This window comes from Lygodium microphyllum, chromosome 15, assembly GCF_053477565.2.
Source record: "Lygodium microphyllum isolate KBCC chromosome 15, Lygodium_microphyllum_v1.1.10, whole genome shotgun sequence".
Classification (NCBI taxonomy): Eukaryota; Viridiplantae; Streptophyta; class Polypodiopsida; order Schizaeales; family Lygodiaceae; genus Lygodium; species Lygodium microphyllum.
In genome coordinates, this window is record NC_141149.1 from 142,674,764 (window position 1) to 142,691,051 (window position 16,288).

Sequence of the window (16,288 nt, forward strand, 5' to 3'; positions counted from 1 at the left end):
TATGCAAGTGCTCAGTTTTGCTTCAATGTGTGACCGATTCAGCTCTGAGAATCCTGAAAATGTTCAAATGCTCAATTTCGCTTTGATGCGTGCTTGAATCAGCTCCGAGAATCTGGAAAATGACATCCTCAATGCACCGTAGCAACTACCCCAAAGTTTGTGGGCTCAGGGTGAGAGATAACAAAGACAATGTAAGGGAGGATGATTTGAGGGCTGAGGAAGGCAGTTTGAGGAAAAGCCCCAATTTGTAATGTGTTCAGATTAGAAAATTGATGAAATAGATACTACTGTGTGCTGAATGTTGGCTGATCTCAAAGGAATTGCCAAATTGGATGCTGATATTTGCCAATGTCTTTAAATTGGTCGAAAGTCCAAAAGTATAGGGGTGAAATTGCCGCAAATGTTTGAAAAGACCCATAAGTCTGAGATGGATTCTGCAAAGAAGTGGCTGGCTGAAATGGACAGTGCTGAAGGACTGAGCCGAGGCAGAGCTGCTGCATGGGTAGCTGGCAGGGAACAGAAGCCACAGCAGACCTTCAGAAGGGTGGCAGTGTCTCAGCTGCTGGATGTGGACTGGGGCAGCATTGAGGAGGCAGGGTGCTGACCTGCAGGTAAGGGCGTTGCTGTACAGGCTGGAGAGGCAGGTGGAAATGAACAAGATTAAGGCAGTGGTAGTGGAGCCGGCTAGGGCGATGCAATCTGCTGGTGCTAGCAGGAGGTGTCTCAGCTGTAGCTTCTGCAAATGGTGGTGTTGGAAGCTGAGTCAGCGGGCAGCAGAATGGTGACTGCCGGTGAACTGGTGAATGTTGTAGGACTATCAGTGAATGGATGACAAGAGCCACGCCAAAGGTAATATCTTGAATGGTGGCTAGGACTGGCCAAGTGTTGAGCTGAATAGCAATGTTGGTGAGGTCCGATGGTGGTGAGTGTTGGAGGGCTGTAATACCACTTTTTCTTGGGGGGGAATGCACAGAGAGAGAGAGAGAGAGCAAGAGAGAGCTTAATCTTTGAGACAAGCATATAACTACTGGTAGGATCAACTTGGTAAAATCATAACTGATTTAATCAGCCATTCACAGTTTCATAGTACAAGAGGGAGCTAGCTTGCAGTTTGTTATGATCCAATTGGATATTGAAAAGAATTATGATCATGTTAGTTGGTCTTTCCTACGACAACTGATGTCTACCATGGGTTTTGGTCAAATATGACTTCTCTTATTGATTTCAAAAACTTTGATGAAATTGGTACAAAAGGATAATCTTTCTAAAAAGAAAAACTTCGATGCGGCAAACAGAAGCATCATCTTGTTAATTAGATTGGAAGCGAGATAGCCCAATAAAAGGTGTCTCATAGGTAAAACCAAGACCCAAGAAATAAAAACCATCACATAAAAATCACGGAAAACCTATGCTTGTGAGCTTAGGGCTTAGACGCTAGGACGCTATGGTTTATATTGTTCTAAATGGGGGGTTCATAGATGAGATTGCTTTGTCCTATTCTCTCAGTCAAGGATTCCCTCTTAGTCCTTCATAGTTTGCATTGATCATCACCGGATTCTGTCTTTATTGAATAGGCTAGCTGATGATGGAAAGATTGTTGGTTTGACTCTTCTTAGTGTTGCTCAACTTTTGGGTCAATCTTTGGCAAACCATTTCTTTATGTTACTTAGGGCTGACTGGACCAATGTGAATCGGGCAATGGCTCTTTGGAGTTTGTTTGGTTTAGCTTTGGCGCTTTATACTAATCTCGAGAAGTCTACAATGATTTCTTGTAGACTAATTTGCAAGTTTTGGGTTGGCAAGGAATTGTTGTCTATAAAGGCAAAATTCCTTGACACTTAGGATATCCCATTAATGTGGATATGGCTCCTTGGGCCTTGCTTGAGTGGATGTCCTCCTGGATTCATGATAGGCTTGTGTATTGGAAATATCAAGGCTAGCCTCTTCATGTGTGGTTCAAAGTGGCTTATTCCATCATGAGTATTATGGTCTTGTATTTTTGGCCCATAGTTCCTTAGACCAAGAAGTCTCTGTTGGAATTGGTGCAGCCTATCCACTTTATGCTCTGTAAAACAAAAGGGAATCACTTGGGCTAGGTGTCGATTTGTTGGTGGTATTTTACTACAAAACGGTTGGGGGAGCAGTTTTGTTGGATCTCTCTCCATGTGGTAGCTGTAAGAATGTTGCTTTTGCAAGCCCTATGTGTGCAGAGTCATCCTTGGACTGATATTGCGGGACTTTTTGTTGAGGAGATTGGTCTCTTAAATCTTTACAAATGTTACTCAATTGATTGGTTCTTAGTAGGATATTCCTTTTCATAGTCTAGTGTCCTAATCATCTTTGAAAGGAGGGGAATTCATTATAGGCAGAAGTGTTGGCCACTTCTAGGCTATTAGATTTGCCTAATGAAGACTTGCAGCAATATACATTTAATTGGATCACTCGATTGGAATTGTACACAATCGATGATGTTGTTGTTATTGGGCAACCACATCTTTATTCTTTCTGTTGCATTTGCTAGTACTTTCACGTGCCGAAAGGCTGCAACCAAGTTTGGTCGTCCTTACAAGAGCAGATTTAGTAGTATACTCTGTGTGTACTTTTCAGCCTTCTTCACCTTGGTAGAATTGGATGTTTGTATGATCTTTTAGAAAAGATCAGCTAATCAAATCTAGCATAAGATGGCAGAGGACAAGAGAAGGGTCACTATGAAAGCCAATAAAGTATGGCATGTCCATCATTCAAGAGGGAAATGGAGGGATATATTTCTCCAATTGTGGAATTCTACCATAACATGCTCTCTTTGTATATGCTCTAGTTAGATCATCTGTGCCTCTTACATTTTCTTAGATGTTGGCACATTTGGCACACTCAGAATGCCTTCATTTTTTATTCAGCCTCGTAGCCGTGTGGCTTGTGTTTCAGGATTATTGTTATTGAGGATCTCGTCCATGGTTTTGGTGGATGTGGTTCTCCCTAACATGGCTGCTCCTTGGCTCGACGTTGTTCCCTCTACTTATATTATGGTGCCTATGTGATATTTGTTTGCTATGTTTTTGTAGTCTTTTGGCTTTACTTGTAATTGTTGGCATTTTCATGGGTTTTATGGCTGGCTAGAAGGGGTGATGTAAATTCTTTCATTTTATTTAAGGTTCTTCACTCACTCACTCACACACACACACACACACACACACACACACACACACACAAAGCACATGAATGAATATACTCATTAGAATGAATTAGAGTACAATGAATAACGTTTACTATGGGTGTGTTAAAATGCACAAAATTTTATTGAATAGAAAAACTTAAGATTACTAGTACTAAGGCTCCTAAGAGAACTTAGCCCTAATTGTGCTATGTGTATTGTCATCACTATCCTAAGTGAGAGTTAAGTTGAGGATGTTTATTACTAGTACTAAGTCTCCATAGAAAACTTAGCCCTAATTGTGCTATGTGTAGTGTCGTCACTATCCTAAGTGAGTGTTAAGTCTCCTAAGAAAACTTAGCCCTAATTGTGCTATGTGTACTGTCGTCACTATCCTAAGTGAGAGTTAAGTTGAGGATGGTTATTACTAGTACTAAGTCTCCTAACAAAACTTAGCCCTAATTGTGCTATGTGCACTATCATCACTATCCTAAGAGTTGAGGGTGGTTGAGAGGGGACTTTTATTTTTGGGTTTTGAGTTTTCAGCCTTCATCCTCTAGGTTGTTAACTATGTTAATTAAATTTGTTTCCTCCCCTTGTCACACTTACATGCTTAAAATCTACATACTTTCTAATGGAGCCGTACCAAATCAGCCCACATGATACACAGATTTTCTACAATGGAAAGAGCACGTATGTGTGGATGCACATGCACATATTCTGTGATAAGAGACATTTACCCACCTTGTGGAGATAGAATTGGCAAAGTGTATGACCATGACTAAAACATAGTGAACAAAGTTGCTAATGCAAACAATAAAATTGAAGGTGAACTGAATGCATGAAAAGAGCTGAGTAATGAATGAATGCATACACACTGCTCAAGGATAGGGCTGTCCAATAGCTGATGGCTCTCATGGGAGTAGGTTGAGGGAGGTGTTGGAATGTTTCATCCACCATAGGTGGATCTCCCAAGTGTAGAAAAACTAGTTGGAGGAAACGCTGATGATGGAGTAGGCAGGCAGCAAAAATACAACTGGAACGAGGAGTGTCAGCAGGATGATTCACCATGACCAAGGTGACAACCATAGGCCCTAATGCGGAGCAAAATGCAGCAGTGCACCATGTCATGGATGTCAAGGAGGCAATCCATTAGATGCAGATGTTGACCAGCAGGCAGGCATCAGCCGGAACAGCAAAAACCTAGGCTAGTGTTGATGGTGATAGGGGCTGGAGGGCCTGACTACACCAAGTCAGGTTGGGTAGCAGCTGCTGGAGCAGATGCTATAGAAAGTGTAGGTAGAAGAACGCAGATGGAGAAGACTCCACCAGATTAGGCCGGCATCAGGATTCAGATAGGCCACTTTAACAGCAGGAATTTGACGGTGTTAGAAGGCTGGGAAGAAACGCAGTGCAGCCACTGAATGGGGTAGGCACTAGAAAGCATGCTAAGTCCATTTGATATTTTGGGCTGTTTGATTAGCACATGAAGGTTTAATGTGTAGTGCACCTTTTTTAGCACAACTACACCTCCATCCAATATATCAAACGCATGCATTCAGTAACCTTGGAATTTAAAATGTTATTGTGTATGCCATCCCACCCCTTGTCCAACTCTTCCATCCATGTTCCCTACTTTTGGCCGACCTTCATCCCCGACCCATCCCTGTTCCTGCCCCTGTCCCACGTTACTGTGGCTGCACATCTGTTACATATTTTTTTGCATGCACAATTTGACCCATCTGACACTTCCAAGGATCAACACCTCAAAAATGCCTCAAAACTGGAAAATGTTCTATTTTGAGCTCTCTCTCTCTCTCTCTCTCTCATGCATGTGCACGCGCACACAAAATTGAATTTTCTGAATGGAGTCCAATGCTCATTAAGTCATTTATTTACAAATGGGCATGTGCACACACATGCTCACACATGCACAAACACACGTAGACATGCATCTATGCACATATGACACATTCTTTGCCTTCCCTGGTCTCTTGTTCTACTACTCCTTTTATCTTGTTCATTTGTTTGCTTCCCTAGTAATGTTTGCATATGAGGTGGTGGTGAACTGTAATTGCCATTAATGCAGACTACTTACTGAAGATCCAAACGAGCGGCTGGGAGCAAAAGGTGCTGCTGAGGTATAGTGTAGTTGTTAATTGTTGTAGCATGCTAAGAATTCGAAAGGTATATTGTGTAGTTGTAAATTGTCATAGCATGCTGAGAATTCGAATCTAAAATTGGACATCAATAGCTTTTGGAGAGCTTTTAATAAATTCTGACAATAGTGTGTTTGAATGCATCTTATTAGTAAACCTGGTCTGTCATTGTCAGAGGGTTGATTGATTGAGGCACTCAGAAGCCTGCAGAATTATTTGAAAATTTAGAGAAGGCAGGGGCAGGAGTGAGTGGAGAGAGTACTTCGGATGGTCTCTAAATCTGGAGAGAGTACTTTGGATGGTATCTAAATCTAGGCTTCAGACTTGAAGAATTTCCCTTGATTTCATTTGAATGTAATCTTGAAATTTACAGTCAGTCTGGAACTTTTTAAACTAAAGTTCTTTATACATGATTTTCACCTCCCTGTTTAAATGTAGAAAATATGGGGAATGAAATAGCTGCTTCCTGCTTAACAAGCAAGGAAAATGCTATCGTAAAATTACTAGATTAAGTATTCTGGAAAACAAGCTCGTCAGCTTATGGAACAACAACGGTATTGTGATAGCAGGTATCGGGTCAGAGTGTGTGGAAACATAATTTACTGATTCAAGTCTGTTCTGTGAAGAATGAAGTTGAAACTTGCAAATCCAAATTGTAAGGCTCATGGTCATGGCAATATGTGCAGAAAGATGCTCCAGGAATGTGATGAATCTTGGTGTAGGTTTTGTTTATCCCTAGTGGGTGAAAGGTGAGTATGTTAATAGCATTTCTTTGGAATGTGAGCTTTGGTATGGGCATACTTATATTCAAATGAGCTAGCATTTCATTGAAGTTTCTTGCTGCAAAAGAGGCACTTTCTACAAAAGTTCCTTTCAAAAGAGCTTTGAGTTGGTGCCCAGAACCACTGTTGCAGGCATCTCTTAGTGGAGGCAAGAGGGCAAGAGGTTGATGGAGGGGAGTTCAAAATATTTGGCTGAGTATTTGGCCAAACATTTTGAATATCCAATTGTGCAAGTCATGAGCAGCAAATGAAACCAGTTGCTACAAACTTCAAGCCAAACTTGGCCATTATTTTTGTTAGTTTGACATAGCCAACTGCCCTTTGTGTGGTTTTTTTTCACTTTGTAGAAAAATACTTGGGACTCTCAGAACCCTTGACAAGGAGTTTGTGTATTTGGCTCAAATATACAAAGTTGTTGGACCAAATATATCCACACACACAAAAAAAGGTACAAGTTCACATGATTACAGGATACATGATGGCTCTAAACCATCAAGTTACAAAGGTCATGGCAAAGACGCAGAGGAAATTGCCATATGCTAGGGAAGTAAGTCCTCCCGAGGGAGTAAGTCAGAGTGGCGAATGAGATCTATCTGCCAATGCAGGAGACCTTTAAGCCTCGCAATATGTCCAGGAACATTAGAGGCCGAATCGAAAAGAAAGGCATTCCGAGTGGTCCATTTGTGCCAGCAGCCCCAGTATCTAAGAAAGTGAAACAAGATCTTCATATGCAACTGTGCCTGTGCGGGGTATTTGGGCCATACAAAAACCCAATCAAAAGGGCTAAGCGAGAAACCAACCACTGCTTGCCAAACCGCTAACAAGAGTGCCCAAATATTCTTAGCGAGAGGGCAAGAAATAAATCAATGACGGGCCGATTCCACGCTGGTGGTGCAAAAGAAACAATTGCCGTTAGAGATTCGGCGCTTAGAAAGGGCTGAAGCAAGAGGAAGACCACCAATCATCACCCTCCAAAGAAAGACCTTGCATTTGAAAGGTGTCTTGTTCAACCAGCCCTCCATCACAGTTGCCTTCCACCATGACTGAGATTTACGCAATCCCCATACAGTATTAGGTTTAGTAACCAGCCATTGATGATCTTTAATCAGAAGATGATACACCTGGTTAGCTGAGGCCTTTTCCAAATTCAACCAACGTGCAAGGTCCCAATCCTGCCAAGGACGATCCAAAGCAAGGGCAAGAAACAGTTGTCTGCTCTGGAGCATTAGCAAAAGCTATTCCCATAAATCACGGTATCCACGAGGGATTTTGAAAAGCCTCCTGGCTGTACGAAACGATATCAACACATTGCGACTGGCAAGGGTAGCATCTGCAAACAACTGAAGTCAAGCCCAAACGTGCCATGCGGTTAAATTTTGGTGTGAGCTCATGTTTACCTTCCCAAGAAAGTAATCGCGAGGCTGCCAACAATTCCAGTTGAAAAGAGTTAGTATGTAAGTGGTCCTCAGCTGGATGCCACCGAGCCTTCTGGAGAACCAATTTCCAAGAGCATACCAAATGAGCAAGCAGGGATGAGGAAGGACTAGAAAACCGAGAGTCTGCATTAAGAACATGCCACTAGGAGCTCCGAATTTGGGTATTACCATGCACAAGCCCGTGATCCTCAAGAAAATAATGGGCTATAACGACCCACGGGTGATGATCAAGCACATGCCACGAAACAGAGACCAACGAAGTGCGAGCATATGAGTTTCGGCATCCAAAATAGCCCCACCACCCATGTGTTTGGGGATACATGCATGCACCAAGAAATCCATGAAATGCCTGCATGCAAGGAGTCCTTCTTCCATAACATGAAAGGAATGTACTGAGTAAGAGCATTCAAAGTAGTAGTAGTCCAAGGCAGCAATGGCAAGAAATATGTGAGCATTGACAACATAATTGTCTGAGCCACTTTGAGGCAAACATGAAAGGGCCGAACCTGCGACTTCCAATACAGAAACTTGGCTGCCAATTTTTGTGAAATCCAATCTAGTAGTTGCTTTGGCCGAACATCAATACCCAACGGGTACCCAAGATGCCTGACAATGGAACCATGGGGAACAACCATTCCCTGCCAGCCCAATGACTGTACATCTGACTCCGTGCAACTGAGAGTGGCTGATTTGAAAGCATTAATATGAAGACCAGACGCCTGACCAAAGAGCGTCCAAACCTCTAATGCTTTGCGAAGATTATCCTTGTCTGTACGCAAAATCATAAAACTATCATCAGCCAAAGATTGACTAATGAAGTGCTGTCCAAAAGGATGCGACAATCCAGCCAACTGAGTCGAAGCTGCCATAGAAGATAACATCGAAAGAACCGGATGAGTTGCAAGGGCAAAGAAGAGAGGACTCAAAGGGCAACCGTGTCTCACAGAGCGTGCAAGGATAAATGGCTCGGTAACACCGCCATTTAACATAACTCGCGAAGAGGCTGCAGCACTAATAGTGTAGATCAAGCAGGACATCCAAGTACTAAAGCCCATATTGGACATCAGTTGTGCAATGAAAGACCAGTCTAAATAATCAAAACCCTTTTCTAGGTCCAATTGAATCAATACCACTTCCTGATTAGAGTGCCTTGCATAGTCAATAGCCATTTGCACATTCAAGATATTATGCAAAATGTTTCAGCCCTTAATGAAACCATATTGAAGAGGATGCACAATGGCCGGAAGATGCTTGTGGAGCCGATTCGCCATCACTTTGGAAAAGATTTTATACATCGAACCAATCAAAGAAATTGGTCTCCAATGGTTCAACATGGACGGCGAAGGAACTTTTGAAAGCAGTTTGATAAGACCTTCTTTCCATGAGGAAGGCATGAACCCCATTTCCCAAACCTGCTGAAACATAGTCGTCAATGGTTTCACCAGTTGAGTAGCAAAAACCTCAAAGAATTCATTGGTAAGACCATCCCAACCGGGACTTTTATCCTTGGGAAGGTGTAACAAAATATCCATAATCTCTGCCTCACAAATATCTGTCTCCGAAGTAGTTTGCATATCCTGTGGAACGTGATTGTGGAGCAAATAATAGAAAATTGAACGTGCATGAGTAGCTTGGTCAAAAGGTGAAGGAGAAGAACCAAGAAGGTCGAGAAAATAATTCCTGCACATATTCACAATAGTCTCAGGATCAATGATCATTTAACCTTCTGGATCTTGGAGTCTAGTCATATTTTCTCGAGCAAGAGAAGCATGTAGAGCTCGAAAGAACTTATGAGTCTGACAAGCATTATCTTGCAAATTCTCAGTCAAATTTTGCAATTCGGCCTGCTGATATGATTTCAACTGAAACTCTTTAATAAGATCAGCCAAACGCATCGCCAGTGGCAGCAAAAATACATCATCTGGAGAGTCCACCAGGAGAGAACGAACCAAAGCCAGTAAGTTTTCCGCTGCTTGTCGACGCCGCCGACAAAGAGAGGCATGATGGATCCCATACTGCCGAACAACCCGCTGCACATTAGAGAGCAATTGTTCAAACGAAACATTGCCCTCAGAGGAGAAGTCCAATAAGAATCTATCAATCAATTGTTGCATATAGCCCTAAAAGATTGAATGTTTCAAATAAGACGAGTTGAAACGCAAAGGTAGTCTATCCAGAAATTGCTTAAAAGGTGCAATGGGTTGTGCAAGCATCTTAAGCTGTAGAGGGAAATGGTCTGACAAGGCATATTGTTGCAACACTTTCATTTCGAGCATCTCAGGAAGAAAATAATCATTCTGCATGATGTACATGCGGTTCAACCGCGACCATGTAGTTGCATACTGCGCAGAATGGAAAGTAAACCCTATAGAAGAAGGGTGTAGCCAAGACCAGAGATCTTGCTTAAGTACGGCCAGAGCAAACGCATTCCACACACGACTTTCCGGAGCGTCCATCACCGAATGCTCTGATGTGGACTGTGAAGAATCAACACACATATTAAAATCCCCCATTCGAAAACCCCGTCTGCCAAGTGACAAGGAGGTCTGCAAAGTATTCCAAAGATCCCGGCGGGATAAAGGATCATTCGGAGCATAGAGGCCAAGTAACCATAAGATCTCTCCTTCAAATAGAACTTCAATCACCACAAAATGGCCATGTACATCATTTTTAAGAAGAATAGGCTGATATTTCTCATGTACAATCATAAGCACACCAGAATAATGCATGGCATGTGTCCTTGCATAAAATAAGCGAAACCCATGGCAATCCACAACTTTGCCTGCTTCACCGTGACCCTTGTACTCAACAGCACACAAGACATCCCACTGATTCTCATGCAATACAGTCCACATGCCATGTTGCTTATGGCGAGAACAAATACCTCGCACATTTCACGTGGCTATCTTTATGTGTATTCAAAAAAGAAAATCAAGTACAAGGTACAGCTTGCCTCGATTTAACCTTTTCTACTAGAATGTCAAGGACTCCCTCATCCAAAAAATCAGCTAACATGGCAAAAGAGTTCTGGCAGCCAGATTTGGAGGTAGACGGTACATCCACTGTCTTGGGGATGGAACGGGGATAACGACCATCCCATCGGGTAATCACGTTACCTCTAGTATCAAAAGCCAACTTAGCAGGTGGACCCTTTGGGCCGTCCGTATATACTCTCCTAGTAGGCTGATTACGGGGAGCAGAAGAAACCATAGCTTGAGCAGGGTGCTCCAAAGACAACATTTCTTTCCTGCACATATAAGTGCGCATGGACTCTTGTGAAGCAGTAGGCACAGTATCTGCCATGCCAGCATCAAACCTTTTACTTTTTTTTGCACGTACATCTACCCAGTCATTGCCACGGGAATCCAAACCCGAAACCTGTTGTTTACCTTTATCCAGAACTATAGGTGGCTGGGTTGCATCCTGCGATGGAGCATCAAGCACCATATCTTCCATGGGCAGCACAACATGCTCAGCATCTGAAGTCAGTTGCTTCTCTGGGCATTCGGCCATAAAATGCCCCAATTTTCCACTCGAAAAGCAATGCACCGCAAAGTTACCCCATTTCAAACGAAAGTGCAAAGGATGCATGCCAGAGCAATTAAGACCTAACCAAGCAGGCCTTTTCCGAGCAGTGTCCCATAACATACACAAACGGTTACGATTCATGGCCCTAAGGCTCGGGGGGACCAGAACAGAGCCCACCACGGATTTTTCGGGTCCACAATGGCTTCCAGAACATCTTCAGTTCCAGAGTCAGAAAATGCTTCATGATTATGTTGAACATAATCGCCAAGCAAAGTGTTGGCAAACTCCAGCAAATGCTCCCAGTCAACATCCTGAGAATCCGCAGAATCAGAGGCAACTTGAGCATAAGAACATTTCTGATTATCCATTGTCGCTTCCGAAGTATGCTTGGTGCGTTTGCCCACAGGCTGGAAGTTAGGACTAGGGGGCATCTCCTCTGTGCAAGGAACCATATCCTCTGGTTCCTTTGTATCGGAATCCGGACCAAGAGCTGCCACTGTTTGGTCTATAAAAGCCATATCTAGACTAGCCATGTTGTGTCAATATTTGTGCCGGTCAGAGGGCGAGCCAGGAGCTCACAGGGGGCAAAAACGACGCAGGCCTCTCTCTCCGTCTCTCGGGCAGAACGGACCCTGCACTCTTTAGGGCCCAGGTCTGACCTTCAAGCTACCTGCAGGTCGTCACCTGAATAGCACCCACCACCTGATCTGCGCCCGCAACCAATTATTCTCCTGCACTCACCTCCTGTCTGTACTGCACCCGCTAGCTGGTTCACTCCCTCGCCTCCTGGTGATGAGATCGTAGCCAGACTCGCAGTGCCTATAACTGTCTGGCTGAGTAACAGCGCCCCCGCCAACAGCACCACGTCAGTGGTGAACCTTCTCTGGCTAATCGTGGCGATGTTAGAACTGGTGAGGAGGAACAGACAGAGGGCTGCTACAAGAGTGACCAATGTGTTCTCTCTCTCTCTCTCTCTCTTTCTCTCTCTCTCTCTCTCTCTCTCTCTCTTTTTCGTAAAAGGTAATTGTATTAATTACGAAAAAAATACAAGATTACTTGATTACAAGATACATGACGACAATCTAAGCCATCATGTGAAGAGATACTACAAGTTACAACGTCATGGCAAAGACGCGGAGGAAATTTCCATATGCCAGGGACGTAAGTCCTCCCTAGAGAGTAAATCAAAATGCTGGAGAAGATCTAACTGCCAATACAAGAGGCCCTTAAGCCTCGCAATATGCCGCTGAACATTATAGGCGGAGTCAAAAAGAAAAGCATTCCGAATGGTCCAGTTGTGCCAACAGCCCCAATATCGAAGCAAGTGATACATGAGCTTCATATGTGGCTGTGCCGGAGTAGGGTATTTGGGCTGCCCAAAAACCCAATCAAAGGGGTGCAGGGTGAAACCAACCACCCTTTGCCAAACAGCCGACAAAAATAACCAGACTTTCTTAGCGATGGGGCAAGAAATAAATCGGTGGCGGGCGGATTCCACAGTAGTGGTGCAAAAGAAACAGTTGCCATTGGAGATTCGTCGCTTGGAAAGAGCTGAAGCAAGCGGAAGACCACCAATCATCACTCTCCAAAGAAAGACTTTATATTTGAAGGGTGTCTTGTTCAACCAGCCCTCCATCACAGTAGCCCTCCACCATGACTGGGATTTACGCAATCCCCATAAAGCATTCGCTTTAGTAACTAGCCATTGATGATCTTTAATCAGAAGATGATACACTTGGTTACCAGAAGCTTTGCTTAAATTCAGCCGGCCTTGTAGGTCCCAATCCTGCCAGGGATGATCGGAAGCAAGGGCAGGAAAGGGTTGTCTGCTTTGGAGCACCCTCAAAAGCTGTTCCCATAAAGGCCTATATCCACGAGGGATCCTGAAAAGCCTCCTAGCTGTACGAAACGATATAAGCACATTGCGACTGGCAAGGGTGGCATCCGCAACCGAAGACAAGCCCAAACGTGCCATCCGGTTGAATTGTGGTCTAAGCTCATGTTTACCTTCCCATGAAAGTAAACGCGAGACTGCCAGCAATTCCAATCGAAAAGAGTTAGTAGCTAAGCGATCCTCCGTTGGATGCCACTGAGCCTTCTGGAGGACTTGTTTCCAGGAACATACCAAATGAGTAAGCAGCGATGAAGAAGAACTGGAGAACCGTGAATCAGCATTAAGAACATGCCACCAAGAACTCCGGATTTGGGTATTGCCATGCAGAAGCCCATGGCCCTCAAGGAAATAACGGGCTATATCGACCCATGGATGATGATCCGAGCACATGGCGCAGAAAAGAGACGAACGGAGTGCCTGCATGTGACTTTGGGCATCTAAAATAGCTCCGCCACCCATGCGTTTGGGGGTGCACGCATGCGACCAAGAGATCCAGGAAATACCTGCATGCAATGAGTCCTTCTTCCATAGCATGAAACGAATAGACTGAGTAAGAGCATTCAGAGTCGTAGTAGTCCAAGGCAACAATGGCAAGAAATATGTGAGCATTGGCAACATAATTGTCTGTGCTATTTTGAGGCGAACATGGAAGGGCCAGGCCTGAGACTTCCAATACATAAACTTAGCCACCATTTTCTGAGAAATCCACTGCAGAAGCTGCTTTGGGGAAACAGCAACACCCAAAGGGTACCCAAGATGCCTGACAATGAAGCCACGAGGAACAACCAGACCCTGCCAGTCCAAGGACTGCAAATCCGACTCCGTGCAGCTGAGAATGGCTGATTTGAGCGCATTGATCCGAAGGCCCGACGCCTGACCAAAGAGACCCCAAACATCCAATGCTTTTCGAAGGTTATCCTTGTCCGCACTCAAAATCATAAAGCTATCATCCGCCAGGGATTGGCGAATGAAGTGATGTCCTGTAGGAAGCGACAATCCGGCCAACTGAGAAGAGGCTGCCATATGAGATAACATCGAAAGAACTGGATGTGTCGCAAGGGCAAAGAATAAAGGGCTCAAAGGGCACCCCTGTCTGACAGAGCGGGCAAGGACAAATGGCTCAGTAACTCCTCCGTTCAGCATGACTTGCGAAGACGCCGCAGCGCTAATGGTGTAGATTAGACGAGACATCCGAGCACCAAAGCCCATAGCAGACATAAGTTCAGCAACGAAAGACCAGTCCAGATAGTTAAAAGCCTTTTCCAGGTCCAGTTGAATCAGTACTACCTCCTGGTTAGAATGCCTTGCATAATCAATTGCCAGTTGAGCATTCAGTACATTGTGCAGAATATTTCGGCCCTTAATGAAACCATACTGAAGAGGGTGCACAATGGCAGGGAGATGCTTAGGGAGCCGATTCGCCATTACTTTGGAAAAGATTTTGTACATGGAACCCATCAAAGAAATTGGGCGCCACTGTGTCAACTTAGATGGCGAATGAACTTTTGGAAGCAGTTTAATAAGTCCTTCTTTCCATGAGGAAGGCATGATCCCCGTTTCCCACACCTGCTGAAACAAAGCCTGCAATGGTTTCGCCAGTTAGGTAGCAAAAGCTTCAAAGAACTCATTGGTGAGACCATCCCAACCCGGACTTTTATCCTTGGGCAAGTGTAACAAGACGTCCATGACCTCTGCCTCACAAATATCTGACTCCATAGTAGCTTGCATGTCCTGCGGAAGCTGATTGCGGACCAGGTCATAAAAAACCGAACGGGCCTGAGTAATTTGGGCTGAAGGTGGAGAAGTGGAACCGAGAAGGTCACGGAAAAAATTCCTGCACATATGCACAATAGTCTGCGGATCCAGGATAAGGTGACCTTCTGCATCTTCGAGTCTGGTCATATTCTCTCGAGCAGGAGAGGCGTGGAGAGCTCGAAAGAACTTATGTGTCTGACATGCACTATCTTGTAAAGTCTCTGTCAGATGTTGCAATTTGGCCTACTGATATGATTTCAACTGGAACGCTTTAATAAGATCAGCCACACGCATGGCCAGTGCGAGCAGAAATGCATCATCCGGAGTGTCCACCACAGCAGAGAACGAACCAAAACCAGCAGGTCTTCCGCTGCCTGTCGACGCTGCCGACAAAGAGAGGCATGATAGATCCCATACTGCCGAGCAACCCGCTACACATTAGAGAGCAATCTGTCAAATGACGCAGTGCCCTGAGAGGAGAAGTCCAAGAAGAATCTGTCAATCAATTGCTGCATATAGCCCTGAAAGATTGCATGCTTCAAGTAAGACGAGTTGAAACGCAAAGGGAGTCTCTCCAGAAATTGCTTGAAAGGTCCGACAAGGCATATTGCTGCAACACTTTTATTCCAAGCATCTCGGGAAGAAAATCATCATTCTGCATGATATATATACGGTCTAACCGCGACCATGTTGTTGCATACTGGGCAGAATGGAAAGTAAACCCTGTAGAAGACGGGTGTAGCCAGGACCAGAGATCTTGCTTAAGAACAGCAAGAGCCAACTCCTGCCACATACGACTTTCCGGCGCATCGATTACCGAATGCTCCGATGTGGACTGGGAAGAATCAACACACATATTGAAATCCCCCATGAAGAAGCCCCGTCTGCCAAGTGACAAGGAGGACTGCAAAGTCTGCCAAAGCTCCCGACGAGATAACGAATCATTCGGGGCATAGAGGCCAAGTAACCATAAGATTTCCCCTTCGAATAAAATTTCAATCACCAAAAAGCGGCCATGAACATCATTTTTAATAAGAACAGGCTGATATTTGTCATGTACAATCATGAGCACACCCGAATAATGCATGGCCTGTGTCCCTGCATAGAACAAACGAAAGCCATGGCAATCCACAACTTTTCCGGCTTCACCGTGAGTCTTGTGCTCAACAGCGCACAGGACATCCCACTGATTCTCATACAATGCAGTCCACATGGCATGTTGTTTGTGTCGAGAACAAATTCCTCGCACATTCCACGTGGCTATTTTCATGTGTATTCAAAACAAAATCAGGTACGAGGCACAGCTTGCCTCGATTTGACTTTGTCGGCGAGAATGTCCAGGAGTCCCTCGTCCAAGAAATCCACCAACACCGCAAAAGAGTTCTGAGGACCAGATTTGGAAGTAGACGGCATATCTGCAGGCTTGGAGTAGGAACGAGGATAACGACGGTCCCACGGGGTAATGACATTGCCTCTAGTATCAAAAGCCAGCTTAGCAGGTGGACCCTTTGGACGATCCGAATACATTTTCCTGGCGGGCTGAGGACGGGGGGCAGAGGAAAGCATAGCAGGAGCAGAGTGCT

The 16,288-nt window shown here is 44.4% G+C and overlaps 1 protein-coding gene across 1 annotated transcript in view; it reads left to right on the forward strand.

Moving 5' to 3' along the window:
• The window catches only part of LOC148025160 (putative serine/threonine protein kinase IREH1), a 134,808-nt gene that overhangs the window by 95,045 nt on the left and 23,475 nt on the right, over nucleotides 1–16,288 (forward strand). Inside the window, exon 14 of the mRNA XM_087694915.1 lies at nucleotides 5,241–5,292. Within this exon, the coding sequence (XP_087551041.1) occupies nucleotides 5,241–5,292 (52 nt within the window). The remainder of the gene's footprint in view (nucleotides 1–5,240; nucleotides 5,293–16,288) is intronic.